Raw genomic sequence first — 22934 nt, forward strand, 5'->3', positions numbered from 1 at the left:
GTACGATGGTTGGGTCCCGGGTACGATGGTTGTGTCCCGGGTACGATGGTTGGGTCCTGGGTACGATGGTTGTGTCCTGGGTACGATGGTTGGGTCCTGGGTACGATGGTTGGGTCCTGGGTACGATGGTTGGGTCCTGGGTACGATGGTTGGGTCCTGGGTACGATGGTTGTGTCCCGGGTACGATGGTTGGGTCCTGGGTACGATGGTTGGGTCCTGGGTACGATGGTTGGGTCCTGGGTACGATGGTTGGGTCCTGGGTACGATGGTTGTGTCCCGGGTACGATGGTTGGGTCCTGGGTACGATGGTTGGGTCCTGGGTACGATGGTTGGGTCCTGGGTACGATGGTTGGGTCCTGGGTACGATGGTTGGGTCCTGGGTACGATGGTTGGGTCCTGGGTACGATGGTTGGGTCCTGGGTAGGATGGTTGTGTCCTGGGTACGATGGTTGGGTCCTGGGTACGATGGTTGGGTCCTGGGTACGATGGTTGGGTCCTGGGTACGATGGTTGGGTCCTGGGTACGATGGTTGGGTCCTGGGTACGATGGTTGGGTCCTCCATAAACTATGCAATACAATATGTAAATCATGGAGATGGGGTCATTAATATGCTAATGTGGAAGGTTTTGCATAACTGTGAAAACTGGAACTTAACACACACACACCTGGCTCAGTCTGGTGTGTGTGTGTGTGTGTGTGTGTGTGTGTGTATACATATACAGGAGGTAGAGACACGGTACACATACACAAGGTTGAGACGGGGCAACGCCCAGGTATATGTATACACCCACCAGTGTACAGCTCCCCGTATATGTATACACACACCAGTGTACAAGTCCCCGTATATGTATACACACACCAGTGTACAGCTCCCCGTATATGTATACACCCACCAGTGTACAGCTCCCCGTATATGTATACACCCACCAGTGTACAGCTCCCCGTATATGTATACACCCACCAGTGTACAGCTCCCCGTATATGTATACACCCATCAGTGTAAAGCTCCCCGTATATGTATACACCCATCAGTGTACAGCTCCCCGTATATGTATACACCCACCAGTGTACAGCTCCCCGTATATGTATACACCCACCAGTGTACAGCTCCCCGTATATGTATACACCCACCACTGTACAACTCCACGTATATGTATACACCTACCAGTGCACAACTTGCCGTATATGTATACACCCACCAGTGTACAACTTCCCGTATATGTATACACCCACCAGTGTACAACTCCACGTATATGTATACACCCACCAGTGTACAACTTCCCGTATATGTATACACCCACCAGTGTACAACTCCACGTATATGTATACACCCACCAGTGTACAGCTCCCCGTATATGTATACACCCACCAGTGTACAACTTCCCGTATATGTATACACCCACCAGTGTACAACTCCACGTATATGTATACACCCACCAGTGTACAGCTCCACGTATATGTATACACAGGTAATTCCCACAACACGGAGACACACACGGGTTTCCCCCCCAGCCCCACTGGTGTAGCAGACCCCTCCCCTTACGCAGTGGTCAACCCCCCCCCCCTCTCTCTCACCCAGTGGGGGTCACGTGATCTTGTCTTCTGGTTGCCAGATGCGCGAGGTCCGCCACGAGAACCTGCTGCCCTTCATCGGGGCCTCCGTGGACACGGGCAACATCTGCGTGTTGACCGCTTACTGCACAAGGGGATCCCTCGAGAACGTTCTACTTAACGAAGACCTCTTACTGGACGACATGTTTGTGGCCTCCCTAGTGGCGGACCTGATCAAGGTAGGGGCCCTCCCTAGTGGCGGACCTGATCAAGGTAGGGGCCCTCCCTAGTGGCGGACCTGATCAAGGTAGGGGCCCTCCCTAGTGGCGGACCTGATCAAGGTAGGGGCCCTCCCTAGTGGCGGACCTGATCAAGGTAGGGGCCCTCCCTAGCGGCGGACCTGATCAAGGTAGGGGCCCTCCCTAGTGGCGGACCTGATCAAGGTAGGGGCCCTCACTAGTGGCGGACCTGATCAAGGTAGGGGCCCTCCCTAGTGGCGGACCTGATCAAGGTAGGGGCCCTCCCTAGTGGCGGACCTGATCAAGGTGGGCCAGGTAGGGGCCCTCCCTAGTGGCTGTCAGGTCCACATATTATCAACACTGTATTAAACCAGGTCAGATTATCTTGAAGACATTTTAAGTCAAGTTACGTTATACGATTTGCATATTTGTGGCGACCAAAGTCAACTGGATATTAAATATTTCTCAAGTCATTTTCCTGACCTTAATAATGTTATCAGAATTTTTCAAACATATCAGGTTAAGCGATGCATGCCGTGTTTATATATATATAATATATATATATATATATATATATATATATATATATATATATATATATATATATGTTTCTTTTTTTCTTTCATACTATTCGCCATTTCCCGTATTAGCGAGGTAGCGTTAAGAACAGAGGACTGGGCCTTTGAGGGAATATATATATATATATATATATATATATATATATATATATATATATATATACCTCCAGCCCCTTCTCCCCACCCTCCCCTCCCCCACTCTCACCTCTAGCGCCACTCCCGCCCCATCCTCCCCGGCAGGTGGGGAGCTGGTAAGCACACAGTGGGTGTAATACGGTCCCTGGGGAGATTACCTCGCCTGGGGCAGGAAGGGCGGGGCGGGGGAGGGAATAAGCTAAGGCGAGACTAATGGTGGCAGTGCCGGGCTCTCTCTCTCTCTCTCTCTCTCTCTCTCTCTCTCTCTCTCTCTCTCTCTCTCTCTCTCTCTCTCTCTTACAAGCCCACAAATAATACGGAATCTATATAAATCATTTATCACAAATTACCTACATCTCAACTTTCCCCTGATAAATAATTATAATCACGGCGATAATTGTCTTGCGAATTATCAGTCGTTATTCTCACATAATAAATTACCATCCTAACTTGCCTAGCTGGCCTCCACGACCATCCTAACTTGCCTAGCTGGCCTCCATGACCATCCTAACTTGCCTAGCTGACCTCTACGACCATCCTAACTTGCCTAGCTGGCCTCCACGACCATCCTAACTTGCCCAGCTGGCCCACGACCATCCTACCTTGCCTACCTGGCCTCCATGACCATCCTAACTTGCCTAGCTGGCCTCCATGACCATCCTAACTTGCCTAGCTGGCCTCCACGACCATCCTAACTTGCCTAGCTGGCCTCCACGACCATCCTAACTTGCCTAGCTAGCCTCCACGACCATCCTAACTTGCCTAGCTGGCCTCCATGACCATCCTAACTTGCCTAGCTGGCCTCCATGACCATCCTAACTTGCCTAGCTGGCCTCTACGACCATCCTAACTTGCCTAGCTGGCCTCCACGACTATCCTAACTTGCCTAGCTGGCCTCCATGACCATCCTAACTTGCCTAGCTGGCCTCCATGACCATCCTAACTTGCCTAGCTGACCTCCATGACCATCCTAACTTGCCTAGCTGGCCTCCATGACCATCCTAACTTGCCTAGCTGGCCTCCATGACCATCCTAACTTGCCTAGCTGGCCTCTACGACCATCCTAACTTGCCTAGCTGGCCTCCACGACTATCCTAACTTGCCCAACAGGCCTCCACGACCATCCTAACTTGCCTCGCTGGCCTCCATGACCATCCTAACTTGCCTAGCTGGCCTCCATGACCATCCTAACTTGTCTAACTGCTCTCGACAACCAAACCCCGCCTGATCTCCCCTGCAGGTCCAGTATCCTCCCCAGCAGGTCCAGTACGCTCCCCAGCAGGTCCAGTATCCTCCCCAGCAGGTCTAGTATCCTACCCAGCAGGTCCAGCATCCTCCCCAGCAGGTCTAGTATCCTCCCCAGCAGGTCCAGTATCCTCCCCAGCAGGTCTAGTATCCTCCCCAGCAGGTCTAGTATCCTCCCCAGCAGGTCTAGTATCCTCCCCAGCAGGTCTAGTATCCTCCCCAGCAGGTCCAGTATCCTCCCAGCAGGTCCAGTATCCTCCCCAGCAGGTCCAGTATGCTCCCCAGCAGGTCCAGTATCCTCCCCAGCAGGTCTAGTATCCTCCCCAGCAGGTCCAGTATCCTCCCCAGCAGGTCCAGTATCCTCCCCAGCAGGTCCAGTATCCTCCCCAGCAGGTCCAGTATGCTCCCCAGCAGGTGACACAAGTGGTTCTCTCCCCCGCCAGGGTATGATATACCTACATGAGAGCGAGGTTATCTCCCATGGTAACCTGAGTTCAAGCAACTGCCTCATTGACTCACGATGGGTCCTCCAGGTGGCCGACTTCGGCCTCCATGAGTTCAAAGGTGAGTAACCTACCTACCCTCCCCCACCACCCTCTAATGTACTCAATGATGAGTACAGCACCCCCTCACCCCCCCTTACTGTACTCAAGGGTGAGTACAGTTACCCCTCACCCCCTCTTACTGTACTTAATGGTGAGTACACTACCCCCTGACCCCTCTTACTGTACTCATGGGTGAGTACGGTACCCCCTGACCCCCCCTTACTGTACTCAAGGGTGAGTACGGTACCCCCTGACCCCCCTTACTGTACTTAATGGTGAGTACAGTTCCCCCTGACCCCCCTTACTGTACTTAATGGTGAGTACACTACCCCCTGACCCCCCTTACTGTACTCAAGGGTGAGTACACTACCCCCTGACTGTACTTAATGATGAGTACAGCACCCCCTCACCCCCTCTTACTGTACTCAAGGGTGAGTACAGTTCCCCCTGACCCCCTCTTACTGTACTTAATGGTGAGTACACTACCCCCTGACCCCCCTTACTGTACTTAATGGTGAGTACACTACCCCCTGACCCCCCTTACTGTACTCAAGGGTGAGTACAGTTCCCCCTCACCCCCTCTTACTGTACTTAATGGTGAGTACACTACCCCCTGACCCCCCTTACTGTACTCAAGGGTGAGTACACTACCCCCTGACCCCCTCTTACTGTACTTAATGGTGAGTACAGCACCCCCTCACCCCCTCTTACTGTACTTAATGGTGAGTACAGTACCCCCTCACCCCCTCTTACTGTACTTAATGGTGAGTACACTACCCCCTGACCCCCCTTACTGTACTCAATGGTGAGTACACTATCCCCTGACCCCCTCTTACTGTACTTAATGGTGAGTACACCCCCCTGACCCCCCCTTACTGTACTCAAGGGTGAGTACAGTACCCCCTCACCCACCCTTACTGTACTCAAGGGTGAGTACAGTACCCCCTCACCCCCCCTTACTGTACTCAAGGGTGAGTACACTACCCCCACGACCCCCTTACTGTACTCAAGGGTGTGTAGTGTTATTTCCTGGCTTATTACAGTCATCTCTTCATGTGATTACAGAGCTGTAAGTTGATTACAATCCCCTACAGGCTGATTACAGTCAACTACAAGTTGATTACAGTCCACTACAAGCTGATTACAGTCAACTACAAGTTGATTACAGTCCACTACAAGCTGATTACAGTCCACTACAGGTTGATTACAGTCCACTACAGTTGATTACAGTCCACTACAGGTTGATTACAGTCCCCTACTGGCTGATTACAGTGCTCTTCCTCGTAGTTAATTACAAAGTAACTGATTCCTAATGAGCATGTATAGTGATGATGTACACACGGGTTACCCTCTGTAAGGCCATCCCTGATTGGCAGGTTGTTTGGAAGCGCGGCCCTGATTGGCTCAAGATATCTTCCCCGAGTTGCCAGTTCACCCATTAACATAAGAATTAACCTAACCTAATACACGAGATCTAAATTATTCTTATCTATATCTATGTGATATACTCTAAATGCTCGGGACAACTCTAGCATTAATTCTAAGTTCTATGTTAGATATGGGCGAGAATTTATTCACGAGTAATGGCTAATTGCCAACCTCCTCCACCCTCGCCATCTTGGCCCCCTTCCCGCCCTTTTGATCTCATTGACCGAGAGCTTTCTTGTATTTAGCCTCTGAATGGTCTAGTCACACGCTCGTACGCCAGTCTGGTCACTGGGTTTACGCCAGTCTGGTCACCGGGCTTACGCCAGTCCAGTTCCAAAGTGGACTTGCGTATGGTGTGGACTATGAGAGACTGATCATTGGCCCGTGGTCTATGGGAAATGGAGTCAGGAGGTCTTAACCAGAGGTAAACATGACAGTGGTTATCTCTGCATTAACTTGGTATAGTCTTCCATTTTTGTAACATTTTGGACGTAATTGTTTAATTACTTCTAACAATCATCAGGCCACCGGGAGGTACAATAACTAGTGGTTTCTAGTGATGTATTACTATAAAATAGCCATGGCAGTATACTCTCATATCTGTGTTGTGTAGATTTCCTCAGGTTTACACAGTCCACCTGGTGTTACGTTATGTGACTCTGGTCTCCTGCCTCCCCCCACACACACACACCAGGTGACCCTGGTTTAACGATCCTCCACCACACCATGTGACCCTGGTTTAACCCTCCAGCCCCACACCATGTGACCCTGGTTTAACCCTCCTGCCCCACACCATATGACCCTGGTTTAACCCACACCATGTGAGCCTGGTTTAACCGACACCATGTGAGCCTGGTTTAACCCACACCATATGACCCTAGGTTTAACCCACACCATGTGACCCTGGTTTAACCCTCCTGCCCCACACCATATGACCCTGGTTTAACCCACACCATGTGAGCCTGGTTTAACCCACACCATGTGACCCTGGTTTAACCCACACCATATGACCCTGGTTTAACCCACACCATATGACCCTGGTTTAACCCACACCATGTGTGCCTGGTTTAACCCACACCATATGACCCTAGGTTTAACCCACACCATATGACCCTAGGTTTAACCCACACCATATGAGCCTGGTTTAACCCACACCATGTGAGCCTGGTTTAACCCTCCTGCCCCACACCATATGACCCTGGTTTAACCCACACCATATGAGCCTGGTTTAACCCACACCATGTGAGCCTGGTTTAACCCTCCTGTGCCCCACACCATGTGAGCCTGGTTTAACCCACACCATATGACCCTAGGTTTAACCCACACCATATGACCCTAGGTTTAACCCACACCATGTGACCCTAGGTTTAACCCTCCGACAGCTTCACCAGAGCAGGTGTTGGAGACACGTAAGAAGTTGTGGCGAGCACCCGAGCTCCTGCTGGTGGGGGTCGGGGCCCAGCCGAGGGGCACGCAGAAGGGCGACGTCTTCTCCTTCGGCGTGATCGTGTACGAGGTAGTGGGGCGCCAGGGACCCTGGGGCAACCTTATGAACAAGTTCTCCATCCAGGGTACGTCACACCCACACCCACACCAGCACACCCAGACCAGACCAGACACAGCAGACCCAGACCATACCAGACACAGACCATACCAGACACAGCAGACCCAGACCATACCAGACACAGCAGACCCAGACCATACCAGACACAGCAGACCCAGACCATACCAGACACAGACCATACCAGACACAGCAGACCCAGACCATACCAGACACAGACCATACCAGACACAGCAGACCCAGACCATACCAGACACAGCAGACCCAGACCATACCAGACACAGCAGACCCAGACCATACCAGACACAGACCATACCAGACACAGCAGACCCAGACCATACCAGACACAGACCATACCAGAAACAGCAGACCCAGACCAGACCCAGACCATAGCAGACCACATCAAGATCAAGACCCAGCAGACCCAGACCAAACCAGACACAGACCAGGCATCAACACCCAGCAGACCCAGACCAAACCAGACCCAGACCATACCAGACACAGACCAGGCATCAAGACCCAGCAGACCCAGACATATAGCTCAGTCACCCGTAATGTTAATACCGGATAATATAATTGTGTACACACACACTTACGTGAACTTAGAAGTACATAAATAGATAGATAGATAGATAGATAGATAGATAGATAGATAGATAAGTTGTGAAATTAATATAATTATGTTATAAAGTCTGTCATGACTGTAACCCTGGGACATTAGACCCCCCCAACCCCTCCCAACCCTGGGATATCAGACCATCCCCCCAAACCCTGGGACATAAGACCCCCCACACCCCCCCAACCCTGGGATATCAGACCACACCCCTCCCAACCCTGGGATATCAGACCACACCCCTCCCAACCCTGGGACATAAGACCCCCCACACCACCCCAACCCTGGGATATCAGACCATCCCCCCAAACCCTGGGACATTAGACCCCCCACACCACCCCAACCCTGGGATATCAGACCATCCCCCCAAACCCTGGGACATAAAACCCCCCACACCACCCCAACCCTGGGATATCAGACCATCCCCCCAAACCCTGGGACATCAGACCCCCTCACCCCTCCCAACCCTGGGATATCAGACCACACCCCTCCCAACCCTGGGACATAAGACCCCCCACACCACCCCAACCCTGGGATATCAGACCATGCCCCCAAACCCTGGGACATTAGACCCCCCACACCACCCCAACCCTGGGATATCAGACCATCCCCCCAAACCCTGGGACATAAGACCCCCCACACCACCCCAACCCTGGGATATCAGACCATCCCCCCAAACCCTGGGACATCAGACCCCCTCACCCCTCCCAACCCTGGGATATCAGACCACACCCCTCCCAACCCTGGGACATAAGACCCCCCACACCACCCCAACCCTGGGATATCAGACCATCCCCCCAAACCCTGGGACATTAGACCCCCCACACCACCCCAACCCTGGGATATCAGACCATCCCCCCAAACCCTGGGACATCAGACCCCCTCACCCCTCCCAACCCTGGGATATCAGACCACACCCCTCCCAACCCTGGGACATAAGACCCCCCACACCACCCCAACCCTGGGATATCAGACCATGCCCCCAAACCCTGGGACATTAGACCCCCCACACCACCCCAACCCTGGGATATCAGACCATCCCCCCAAACCCTGGGACATAAGACCCCCCACACCACCCCAACCCTGGGATATCAGACCATCCCCCCAAACCCTGGGACATCAGACCCCCTCACCCCTCCCAACCCTGGGATATCAGACCACACCCCTCCCAACCCTGGGACATAAGACCCCCCACACCACCCCAACCCTGGGATATCAGACCATGCCCCCAAACCCTGGGACATTAGACCCCCCACACCACCCCAACCCTGGGATATCAGACCATCCCCCCAAACCCTGGGACATAAGACCCCCCACACCACCCCAACCCTGGGATATCAGACCATCCCCCCAAACCCTGGGACATCAGACCCCCTCACCCCTCCCAACCCTGGGATATCAGACCACACCCCTCCCAACCCTGGGACATAAGACCCCCCACACCACCCCAACCCTGGGATATCAGACCATGCCCCCAAACCCTGGGACATCAGACCCCCACCCCTCCCAACCCTGGGACATCAGACCCCCCTCCCAACCCCCAGCTATCCCTGGGATATCATAACTCCTGTCGTATCCCAGCTATAGCTCCCCCCCCCCCCCAGAACTCCGTTTCCCACCCTCCGCCAACAGAGGTGGTATCCCAGGTGGCCGCGGGGCTGGACCCCCCCTTAAGGCCCCCCCTGGATTCACTCAAGGCCCCGGAGTACGTGCACCGCTGCCTGAAGGAGTGCTGGGCTCAGGACCCCGACGATCGTCCCGACTTCAAGATGATCAGGGTTCGACTCAAAGAGATGCAGGCTGGCTTGTGAGTACTCATTATTACTCACAGGCTGGGTTGTGAGTACTCATTATTACTCATAGGCTGGGTTGTGAGTACTCATTATTACTCACAGGCTGGGTTGTGAGGACTCATTATTACTCATAGGCTGGGTTGTGAGTACTCATTATTACTCACAGGCTGGGTTGTGAGGACTCATTATTACTCATAGGCTGGGTTGTGAGTACTCATTATTACTCATAGGCTGGGTTGTGAGTACTCATTATTACTCACAGGCTGGGTTGTGAGGACTCATTATTACTCATAGGCTGGGTTGTGAGTACTCATTATTACTCATAGGCTGGGTTGTGAGTACTCATTATTACTCATAGGCTGGGTTGTGAGGACTCATTATTACTCATAGGCTGGGTTGTGAGTACTCATTATTACTCACAGGCTGGCTTGTGAGTACTCATTATTACTCACAGGCTGGGTTGTGAGTACTCATTATCACTCATAGGCTGGGTTGTGAGGACTCATTATTACTCATAAGCTGGGTTGTGAGTACTCATTATTACTCATATACTCATAGGCTGGGTTGTGAGTACTCATTATTACTCATATACTCATAGGCTGGGTTGTGAATACTCATTATTACTCATATACTCATAGGCTGGGTTGTGAGTACTCATTATTACTGATCATCATCTGTATCATCATGTATTTCTACCCCTGTATTATCATGTATTTCTACCCCTGTATCATCATGTATTTCTACCCCTGTATTATCATGTATTTCTACCCCTGTATTATCATGTATTTCTACCCCTGTATCATGTATTTCTACCCCTGTATCATCATGTATTTCTACCCCTGTATCATCATGTATTTCTACCCCTGTATTATCATGTATTTCTACCCCTGTATCATCATGTATTTCTACCCCTGTATTATCATGTATTTCTACCCCTGTATTATCATGTATTTCTACCCCCGTATCATCATGTATTTCTACCCCTGTATCATTATGTATTTCTACCCCTGTATCATAATGTATTTCTACCCCTGTATTATCATGTATTTCTACCCCCGTATCATCGTGTAGTTCTACCCCTGTATCATCATGTATTTCTACCCCTGTATCATCATGTATTTCTACCCCTGTATTATCATGTATTTCTACCCCTGTATCATCATGTATTTCTACCCCTGTATCATCATGTATTTCTACCCCTGTATCATTATGTATTTCTACCCCTGTATCATCATGTATTTCTACCCCTGTATCATCATGTATTTCTACCCCTGTATCATTATGTATTTCTACTCCTGTATCATCATGTATTTCTACCCCTGTATCATCATGTATTTCTACCCCTGTATTATCATGTAGTTCTACCCCTGTATCATGATGTATTCCTGAGCGTGTATCATCATGTATTCCTGAGCATGTATATACCATCATGTATTGCTGAGCGTGTATCATCATGTATTCCTGAGCGTGTATCATCATGTATCCCTGAGCGTGTATCATGATGTATTCCTGAGCGTGTATCATCATGTATTCCTGAGCATGTATATACCATCATGTATTCCTGAGCGTGTATCATCATGTATTGCTGAGCGTGTATCATCATGTATTCCTGAGCGTGTATCATCATGTAGTTCTACCCCTGTATCATCATGTATTGCTGAGCGTGTATCATCATGTATTCCTGAGCGTGTATCATCATGTAGTTCTACCCCTGTATCATCATGTATTGCTGAGCGTGTATCATCACGTATTGCTGAGCGTGTATCATCATGTATTCCTGAGCATGTATCATGATGTATCCCTGAGCGTGTGTCCGTGGCCTGCAGGAAGCTGAACATAGTGGACAACATGCTGGTCATGATGGAGAAGTATGCTTACAATCTCGAGGGCAAAGTGCAAGAGCGAACCAAACAACTGATGGAGGAGAAGAAGAAAACGGAGATACTCCTCCTTAGGATGCTGCCCAAGTGAGTACAACTCCTCCCTCACACCTCACCATGCTGCCCAAGTGAGTACAACTCCTCCCTCACACCTCACCATGCTGCCCAAGTGAGTACAACTCCTCCCTCACACCTCACCATGCTGCCCAAGTGAGTACAACTCCTCCCTCACACCTCACCATGCTGCCCAAGTGAGTACAACTCCTCCCTCACACCTCACCATGCTGCCCAAGTGAGTACAACCCCTCCCTCACACCTCACCATGCTGCCCAAGTGAGTACAACCCCTCCCTCACACCTCACCATGCTGCCCAAGTGAGTACAACTCCTCCCTCACACCTCACCATGCTGCCCAAGTGAGTACAACCCCTCCCTCACACCTCACCATGCTGCCCAAGTGAGTACAACCCCTCCCTCACACCTCACCATGCTGCCCAAGTGAGTACAACTCCTCCCTCACACCTCACCATGCTGCCCAAGTGAGTACAACTCCTCCCTCACACCTCACCATGCTGCCCAAGTGAGTACAACCCCTCCCCTCACACCTCACCATGCTGCCCAAGTGAGTACAACCCCTCCCTCACACCTCACCATGCTGCCCAAGTGAGTACAACCCCTCCCTCACACCTCACCATGCTGCCCAAGTGAGTACAACCCCTCCCCTCACACCTCACCATGCTGCCCAAGTGAGTACAACCCCTCCCTCACACCTCACCATGCTGCCCAAGTGAGTACAACCCCTCCCTCACACCTCACCATGCTGCCCAAGTGAGTACAACCCCTCCCTCACACCTCACCATGCTGCCCAAGTGAGTACAACCCCTCCCTCACACCTCACCATGCTGCCCAAGTGAGTACAACTCCTCCCTCACACCTCACCATGCTGCCCAAGTGAGTACAACCCCTCCCCTCACACCTCACCATGCTGCCCAAGTGAGTACAACCCCTCCCTCACACCTCACCATGCTGCCCAAGTGAGTACAACTCCTCCCTCACACCTCACCATGCTGCCCAAGTGAGTACAACCCCTCCCCTCACACCTCACCATGCTGCCCAAGTGAGTACAACCCCTCCCTCACACCTCACCATGCTGCCCAAGTGAGTACAACCCCTCCCCTCACACCTCACCATGCTGCCCAAGTGAGTACAACCCCTCCCTCACACCTCACCATGCTGCCCAAGTGAGTACAACCCCTCCCTCACACCTCACCATGCTGCCCAAGTGAGTACAACCCCTCCCTCACACCTCACCATGCTGCCCAAGTGAGTACAACCCCTCCCTCACACCTCACCATGCTGCCCAAGTGAGTACAACTCCTCCCTCACACCTCACCATGCTGCCCAAGTGAGTACAACCCCTCCCTCACACCTCACCATGCTGCCCAAGTGAGTACAACCCCTCCCTCACACCTCACCATGCTGCCCAAGTGAGTACAACTCCTCCCTCACACCTCACCATGCTGCCCAAGTGAGTACAACCCCTCCCTCACACCTCACCATGCTGCCCAAGTGAGTACAACCCCTCCCTCACACCTCACCATGCTGCCCAAGTGAGTACAACCCCTCCCTCACACCTCACCATGCTGCCCAAGTGAGTACAACCCCTCCCTCACACCTCACCATGCTGCCCAAGTGAGTACAACCCCTCCCTCACACCTCACCATGCTGCCCAAGTGAGTACAACCCCTCCCTCACACCTCACCATGCTGCCCAAGTGAGTACAACTCCTCCCTCACACCTCACCATGCTGCCCAAGTGAGTACAACCCCTCCCTCACACCTCACCATGCTGCCCAAGTGAGTACAACTCCTCCCTCACACCTCACCATGCTGCCCAAGTGAGTACTACCCCTCCCTCACACCTCACCATGCTGCCCTCACCCCCCCCCCCCCCCCACTGAGAAATATTACCCGCAGACAATATCTTCAAACACTTACACTTAAGTGGTCTCACTTGGAAGACCGACCCATACTTAACAATGAGGTCTTAGTACTGGTGCAAAAATGAACCATTTTCTCTACTTCCATAATCTTATGTCATAACTCTACTTATCATGATGACCCCCCCCCCCTCTGCATGACTCTACCTGTCATGATGACCCCCTACATGACTCTACCTGTCATGATGACCCCCTGCATGACTCTACTTGTCATGATGACCCCCCTGCATGACTCTACCTGTCATGATGACCCCCTACATGACTCTACCTGTCATGATGACCCCCTGCATGACTCTACCTGTCATGATAACCCCCTGCATGACTCTACCTGTCATGATGACCCCCTGCATGACTCTACCTGTCATGATGACCCCCCTGCATGACTCTACTTGTCATGATGACCCCCTGCATGACTCTACTTGTCATGATGACCCCCCTGCATGACTCTACCTGTCATGATGACCCCCTGCATGACTCTACCTGTCATGATGACCCCCTGCATGACTCTACTTGTCATGATGACCCCCTGCATGACTCTACCTGTCATGATGACCCCCCTGCATGACTCTACCTGTCATGATGACCCCCCTGCATGACTCTACCTGTCATGATGACCCCCCTGCATGACTCTACCTGTCATGATGACCCCCCTGCATGACTCTACCTGTCATGATGACCCCCCTGCATGACTCTACCTGTCATGATGACCCCCTGCATGACTCTACCTGTCATGATGACCCCCTGCATGACTCTACCTGTCATGATGACCCCCTGCATGACTCTACCTGTCATGATGACCCCCCTGCATGACTCTACCTGTCATGATGACCCCCCCTGCATGACTCTACCTGTCATGATGACCCCCCTGCATGACTCTACCTGTCATGATGACCCCCCTGCATGACTCTACCTGTCATGATGACCCCCCTGCATGACTCTACTTGTCATGATGACCCCCCTGCATGACTCTACCTGTCATGATGACCCCCTGCATGACTCTACCTGTCATGATGACCCCCTGCATGACTCTACCTGTCATGATGACCCCCTGCATGACTCTACCTGTCATGATGACCCCCTGCATGACTCTACCTGTCATGATGACCCCCTGCATGACTCTACCTGTCATGATGACCCCCTGCATGACTCTACCTGTCATGATGACCCCCCTGCATGACTCTACCTGTCATGATGACCCGCCTGCATGACTCTACCTGTCATGATGACCCCCCCCCTGCATGACTCTACCTGTCATGATGACCCCCCTGCATGACTCTACTTGTCTTGATGACCCCCCTACATGACTCTACCGTGTTGTTGATGCCCTCCACCCCACAGGTCGGTGGCCGAGTCCTTGAAGCGAGGGGAGCAGGTCTCGCCCGAGACCTACGAGAACGTGACCATATACTTCAGTGACATAGTGGGCTTCACCCACCTCTCAGCCCACACCACCCCCCTCCAAGGTGCGTAACCCACCCCACCAACCCCCACCCCGTCAAGAACTCTCACCCCCCACCAACACCACCCCGTCAAGAACTCTCACCCCCCACCAACTCCCACACCCCCACCAACACCACCCCGTCAAGAACTCTCACCCCCCACCAACACCACCCCGTCAAGAACTCTCACCCCCCACCAACACCACCCCGTCAAGAACTCTCACCCCCCACCAACACCACCCCGTCAAGAACTCTCACCCCCCACCAACACCCACCCCGTCAAGAACTCTCACCCCCCACCAACTCCACACCCCCACCAACACCCACACCCCCACCAACACCACCCCGTCAAGAACTCTCACCCCCCACCAACACCACCCCGTCAAGAACTCTCACCCCCCACCAACACCACCCCGTCAAGAACTCTCACCCCCCACCAACACCACCCCGTCAAGAACTCTCACCCCCCACCAACACCCACCCCGTCAAGAACTCTCACCCCCCACCAACACCCACACCCCCACCAACACCACCCCGTCAAGAACTCTCACCCCCCACCAACACCACCCCGTCAAGAACTCTCACCCCCCACCAACACCCACACCCCCACCAACACCACCCCGTCAAGAACTCTCACCCCCCACCAACTCCACACCCCCACCAACACCACCCCGTCAAGAACTCTCACCCCCCACCAACACCCACCCCGTCAAGAACTCTCACCCCCCACCAACACCCACACCCCCACCAACACCACCCCGTCAAGAACTCTCACCCCCCACCAACACCCACACCCCCACCAACACCCACACCCCCACCAACTCCACACCCCCACCAACACCACCCCGTCAAGAACTCTCACCCCCCACCAACTCCACACCCCCACCAACACCACCCCGTCAAGAACTCTCACCCCCCACCAACACCACCCCGTCAAGAACTCTCACCCCCCACCAACACCACCCCGTCAAGAACTCTCACCCCCCACCAACACCCACACCCCCACCAACTCCACACCCCCACCAACACCACCCCGTCAAGAACTCTCACCCCCCACCAACACCCACCCCGTCAAGAACTCTCACCCCCCACCAACACCACCCCGTCAAGAACTCTCACCCCCCACCAACACCCACCCCGTCAAGAACTCTCACCCCCCACCAACTCCACACCCCCACCAACACCCACACCCCCACCAACTCCACACCCCCACCAACTCCACACCCCCACCAACACCCACACCCCCACCAACACCCACACCCCCACCAACACCACCCCGTCAAGAACTCTCACCCCCCACCAACACCCACACCCCCACCAACTCCACACCCCCACCAACACCACCCCGTCAAGAACTCTCACCCCCCACCAACTCCACACCCCCACCAACTCCCACACCCCCACCAACACCACCCCGTCAAGAACTCTCACCCCCCACCAACACCCACCCCGTCAAGAACTCTCACCCCCCACCAACACCCACCCCGTCAAGAACTCTCACCCCCCACCAACACCCACACCCCCACCAACACCACCCCGTCAAGAACTCTCACCCCCCACCAACACCACCCCGTCAAGAACTCTCACCCCCCACCAACTCCACACCCCCACCAACACCACCCCGTCAAGAACTCTCACCCCCCACCAACACCCACCCCGTCAAGAACTCTCACCCCCCACCAACACCCACACCCCCACCAACACCACCCCGTCAAGAACTCTCACCCCCCACCAACACCCACACCCCCACCAACTCCACACCCCCACCAACACCACCCCGTCAAGAACTCTCACCCCCCACCAACTCCACACCCCCACCAACACCCACACCCCCACCAACACCACCCCGTCAAGAACTCTCACCCCCCACCAACACCACCCCGTCAAGAACTCTCACCCCCCACCAACACCCACACCCCCACCAACACCACCCCGTCAAGAACTCTCACCCCCCACCAACACCACCCCGTCAAGAACTCTCACCCCCCACCAACTCCACACCCCCACCAACACCACCCCGTCAAGAACTCTCACCCCCCACCAACTCCACACCCCCACCAACTCCCACACCCCCACCAACACCCACCCCGTCAAGAACTCTCACCCCCCACCAACTCCACACCCCCACCAACACCACCCCGTCAAGAACTCTCACCCCCCACCAACACCACCCCGTCAAGAACTCTCACCCCCCACCAACTCCACACCCCCACCAACACCACCCCGTCAAGAACTCTCACCCCCCACCAACACCCACCCCGTCAAGAACTCTCACCCCCCACCAACACCACCCCGTCAAGAACTCTCACCCCCCACCAACACCCACCCCGTCAAGAACTCTCACCCCCCACCAACTCCACACCCCCACCAACACCACCCCGTCAAGAACTCTCACCCCCCACCAACACCCACACCCCCACCAACACCCACACCCCCACCAACACCACCCCGTCAAGAACTCTCACCCCCCACCAACACCACCCCGTCAAGAACTCTCACCCCCCACCAACTCCACACCCCCACCAACACCCACCCCGTCAAGAACTCTCACCCCCCACCAACACCACCCCGTCAAGAACTCTCACCCCCCACCAACACCCACCCCGTCAAGAACTCTCACCCCCCACCAACACCCACCCCGTCAAGAACTCTCACCCCCCACCAACTCCACACCCCCACCAACACCCACACCCCCACCAACACCACCCCGTCAAGAACTCTCACCCCCCACCAACTCCACACCCCCACCAACACCCACCCCGTCAAGAACTCTCACCCCCCACCAACACCCACCCCGTCAAGAACTCTCACCCCCCACCAACTCCCACACCCCCACCAACTCCCACACCCCCACCAACCCCCCCCCCACCAACTCCCACCAACACCCACCAACCCCCACACCCCCACCAACACCCACACCCCACCAACTCCCACACCCCCCCCAACTCCCACACCCCCACCAACCCACACCCCCCCCAAACACCCCCCCCCCCCAACTCCCACACCCCCACCAACACCCACACCCCCACCAACCCCCACACCCCCACCAACCCCCACCCCCCACCAACTCCCACACCCCCACCAACACCCCACCCCCACCAACTCCCACAACCCCCCCCAAACCCCACCCCCCACCAACTCCCACACCCCCACCAACACCCACCCCGTCAAGAACTCTCACCCCCCACCAACACCCACCCCGTCAAGAACTCTCACCCCCCATCAACACCCACCCCGTCAAGAACTCTCACCCCCCACCAACACCCACCCCGTCAAGAACTCTCACCCCCCACCAACACCCACCCCGTCAAGAACTCTCACCCCCACCAACTCCCATACCCCCACCAACCCCCACCCCGTCAAGAACTCTCACCCCACCATCAACTCTCTCCCCCCCCGCGCAGGGCCGTGTGTAGCTGGGGTGGTGGGGTTGACGATGCCTCGCTACTGCCTCTTCGGGGACACGGTCAACACTGCCTCAAGGATGGAGTCCACGGGAGAGGAACTCAGGATCCACATCTCCCACGCACACAAGAACATGCTGGACAAACTGGGAGGGTACATCCTACAGGAGAGGGGCCTCACCTACGTCAAGGTATGTGTGTGGGTGTGTGTGTGTGTGTGTGTGTGTGTGTGGGTGTGTGTGTGTATGTGTGTGTGTGTGTTAGGGTGTGTGTGTGTGTTAGGGTGTGTGTGTGTGTATGTGTGGGTTCAAACAGCCGGCTTGTACACTGGTAATCCCTGGGGATCACTACTGCTTCCAAGGGCCGAGATGTGTCCAATCATAATGATCCTATTGCACATATGTACCCTTCCACTCAGTCTACAATATGTACACTTTCACTCAATCTAAAATATGTACCCTTTCACTCAATCTACAATATGTATCCTTTCACTCAATCTACAATATGTATCCCTTCACTCAATCTACAATATGTATCCTTTCACTCAATCTACAATCTGTATCCCTTCACTCAATCTACATCCAGACACAAGATTCAACCCTTATCCAGATCCGCATTCTGCATTCGTTTTCCGAGGCGGCACCACGGAAAAAAAGCTGCAATTGGTAAAGTCCAGCCAGTCTTCATGTGTACTGGGATGGCTTCCGATCAATCTACGGCTACCTCGAAGCCTGATAGACTCTTCAACATCTGGATCATATCTCCTAACTTCCCTAACACACCTTCTAACTTCTCTAACACATCTCCTAACTTCTCTAACACACCTTCTAACTTCTCTAACACACATTCTCCAATCTATGTCTTCTATATTACGTCTTCTATATCTTCCAAGCACAAGGACTATTAACCCAGTACTCTCCAAGGGAATATGGCTGTACGAGAGAGATGTGTCTAACAAAGATATGTTCTGGGTGTGCTGAAAAAAGTTTGGAAATATATAGAGAGGATGAGCGAAGAGAGATTTTAAAAAAGATTCTATATGTAATTCACTTTTTTTAAAAGATCCTGTTTGTAAATTCCTTTTTCAAAAAAAAAAAAAAGATTCATTATGTAAATTTACTTTTTTTTTTACGGTAAAATTTTTCTTCGTGACATCCTGGCCGGGTCAGTGTTGCCAGATGATGGTCGTCTCTTCTCGTTGGCAGGGCAAAGGTAAGATGATGACGTATTGGCTGATGGGAGAGCAACGGCCGGGCACGAGGGGGGCCCCCTGCTCAACCCCCCACACCCTGCCCACCCCCGGAAGCAGCCCCACACCCCCCAACACCCCCCACAACCCCCCACCGTCGGCCTCCCCACAACTCTTCCTACCGTCCATCGTGCTCAAGGTCGCAGACCCCTCGGGCGACGCCACTGCCCTCAACAGTGAAGACCATCCCAGCAACAGTGAAGACCATCCTAGCAACAGTGAAGACCATCCTAGCAACAGTGAAGACCATCCTAGCAATAGTGAAGACCATCCTAGCAATAGTGAAGACCATCCCAGCAACAATGAAGACCATCCCAGCAACAGTGAAGACCATCCTAGCAATAGTGAAGACCATCCCAGCAACAATGAAGACCATCCCAGCAACAGTGAAGACCATCCCAGCAATAGTGAAGACCATCCCAGCAATAGTGAAGACCATCCCAGCAACAGTGAAGACCATCCCAGCAACAGTGCCACCCATCCTTGCAACAAAGCCACCCATTCTTGCAACAGTGCCACCCATCCCAGCAACAGTGCCACCCATCCTAGCAACAGTGCCACCCATCCCAGCAACAGTGCCACCCATCCTAGCAACAGTGCCACCCATCCTAGCCACAGTGCCACCCACCCTAGCAATAGTGCCACCCATTCTAGTCACAGTGCTACCCATCCTAGCTACAGTGCCACCCACCCTAGCAACAGTGCCACCCATCCTAGCCACAGTGCCACCCATCCTAGTCACAGTGCCACCCACCCTAGCAATACTGCCACCCATCTTAGCAACAGTGCCACCCATCCTAGCCACAGTGCCACCCATCCTAGTCACAGTGCCACCCATCCTAGCCACAGTGCCACCCATCCTAGTCACAGTGCCACCCACCCTAGCAACAGTGCCACCCATCCCAGCAACAGTGCCACCCATCCTAGCCACAGTGCCACCCATGCTAGTCACAGTGCCACCCATCCTAGCCACAGTGCCACCCATCCTAGTCACAGTGCCACCCACCCTAGCAACAGTGCCACCCATCCTAGTCACAGTGCCACCCATCCTAGCCACAGTGCCACCCATCCTAGTCACAGTGCCACCCACCCTAGCAACAGTGCCACCCATCCCAGCAACAGTGCCACCCATCCTAGCAACAGTGCCACCCACCCTAGCAACAGTGCCACCCATCCCAGTAACAGTGCCACCCATCCTAGCAACAGTGCCACCCATCCCAGTAACAGTGCCACCCATCCTAGCAATAGTGCCACCCATCCTAACAGTGCCACCCATCCTAGCAATAGTGCCACCCATCCTAGCAACAGTGCCACCCATCCCAGTAACAGTGCCACCCATCCTAGCAATAGTGCCACCCATCCTAACAGTGCCACCCATCCTAGCAACAGTGCCACCCATCCTAGCAACAGTGCCACCCATCCTAGCAACAGTGCCATCCATCCCAGTAATAGCGGCCACAACCCCACAGTCAGCAGCCCACCCCACAACCAGACCCCAACCGACTACAACAGACCCCCTTGTGTTCCCCCCCACAACCCCACAACCAACGGCAGAACGCTGGCTTCTTACAACCCCATGACAAGTTGTAGCCCTATTGATAATCACAACCTCATCCACTCACAGGGCACAACCTCTATTAATAACAATAACAACCAGGGTTATAACCCAGCCAGCAGTAGCTACAACCACGCCAGTCCTCACCACCTCGTCTCCAGCCCCAGCCAAAGCAGCTACAACCTCGTCTACACGCACAAGAATACCTACAACCCCATTAGCAATTACAACTCATCCTCCGTCACAACCAGCAGCTCCTGTGGCCCCGTCTACAACCACAACCACGCCTCTGGTCCCGTTCATAACTACACTAACCCAAACAACAGTTCCTCCAGTCCAACCACCTACAACCCATCTCGTCAAAACAACACGTCAGCGACCCACAACAGCACCTCGCCCGCCATCACAACCCTTCCAAACAACGGCCACAACCCTAGTTCAACGACCACCGTTAGAAACGGGGGCGACCCGCCTGCCGGGCCAACAGTGGCCAACAGAACTAAACGGTAAATGCTGTTCTCTCTGTTTACATTCGCAGTAACTTAATAACTCATAAATATTACAATTATTGAGATTATTTATATCTACTCCGATAGACTATATTAAGTATAAAACCTAAAGGACGACTTTTTCACCTAACCTAATCAATCATAAAACCTAAAAGAACGACATCCCTCACTTACTAACTACATCATAAAGCCTAAAAGAATTACTTTCTCACCTAACTTCATCAAAAAACCTAAAAGAATGACGTAATCCACCAAACTTCAGTCTCTAACTAACTCTAACAACAACAACACCATCTGTTTTCTAACATCTGCCAGAAATAAGGAAACCCTCATCCCGTTTTCTTTCTCATGGAAAACAGGAAATCCTCGCCGGCCACCGAAGTCGTTGAGCCCCAGTGTCCAGCCCTCAGGGACGACCCGAGTGGCACCACCAGCTGTGGTAGGGCGACGACCCCCTCCACCACAGCGGCAGGAGGCCCTACCACCACCACACAACCGGACCATCAGGTCAACAGACCCTCCCCTGAAGACCACAGTCATGCCCTCTACTCCTCCTCCCTCGGTATGGTCAATGGACCAGCACCAGAGTCCATTTGAGACATGTCAATTTACAAGTCTCCCACGTAACGACCCTCACTCCCCCCGTATATCATCCTCTATACAGTATTCTTTCCCTCACATCCCTCTTTACTAAATCATTGTTGATACTATCTAACTTACGTTCCTTCGTAAGTGCGCCCCCCGTATATCATCCTCTATACAGTATTCTTTCCCTCACATCCCTCTTTACTAAATCATTGTTGATACTATCTAACTTACGTTCCTTCGTAAGTGCACCCCCCGTATATCATCCTCTATACAGTATTCTTTCCCTCACATCCCTCTTTACTAAATCATTGTTGATACTATCTAACTTACGTTCCTTCGTAAGTGCGCCCCCCGTATATCATCCTCTATACAGTATTCTTTCCCTCACATCCCTCTTTACTAAATCATTGTTGATACTATCTAACTTACGTTCCTTCGTAAGTGCACCCCCCGTATATCATCCTCTATACAGTATTCTTTCCCTCACATCCCTCTTTACTAAATCATTGTTGATACTATCTAACTTACGTTCCTTCGTAAGTGCGCCCCCCGTATATCATCCTCTTTACACTATTCTTTCCCCCACATCTGTCCTTTCATAAAGCATTGTTGACATTATCTGAC

The 22934-nt window shown here is 53.1% G+C and overlaps 1 protein-coding gene across 1 annotated transcript in view; it reads left to right on the forward strand.

Annotated features, from left to right (window-relative positions):
- LOC139761224 (receptor-type guanylate cyclase gcy-12-like) overlaps positions 1–22701 on the forward strand; it is an 85460-nt gene extending 62759 nt beyond the window's left edge. The window contains exons 14-22 of the mRNA XM_071685266.1: positions 1614–1790; positions 4192–4312; positions 7104–7292; positions 9528–9702; positions 11515–11655; positions 14905–15033; positions 18318–18600; positions 19615–21719; positions 22082–22701. Of these exons, the coding sequence (XP_071541367.1) occupies positions 1614–1790; positions 4192–4312; positions 7104–7292; positions 9528–9702; positions 11515–11655; positions 14905–15033; positions 18318–18600; positions 19615–21719; positions 22082–22319 (3558 nt within the window). The 3' untranslated portion in view covers positions 22320–22701. The remainder of the gene's footprint in view (positions 1–1613; positions 1791–4191; positions 4313–7103; positions 7293–9527; positions 9703–11514; positions 11656–14904; positions 15034–18317; positions 18601–19614; positions 21720–22081) is intronic.
- The last annotated feature ends 233 nt before the right edge of the window (positions 22702–22934 follow it).

Source organism: Panulirus ornatus, chromosome 39, assembly GCF_036320965.1.
Source record: "Panulirus ornatus isolate Po-2019 chromosome 39, ASM3632096v1, whole genome shotgun sequence".
NCBI lineage: Eukaryota > Metazoa > Arthropoda > Malacostraca > Decapoda > Palinuridae > Panulirus > Panulirus ornatus.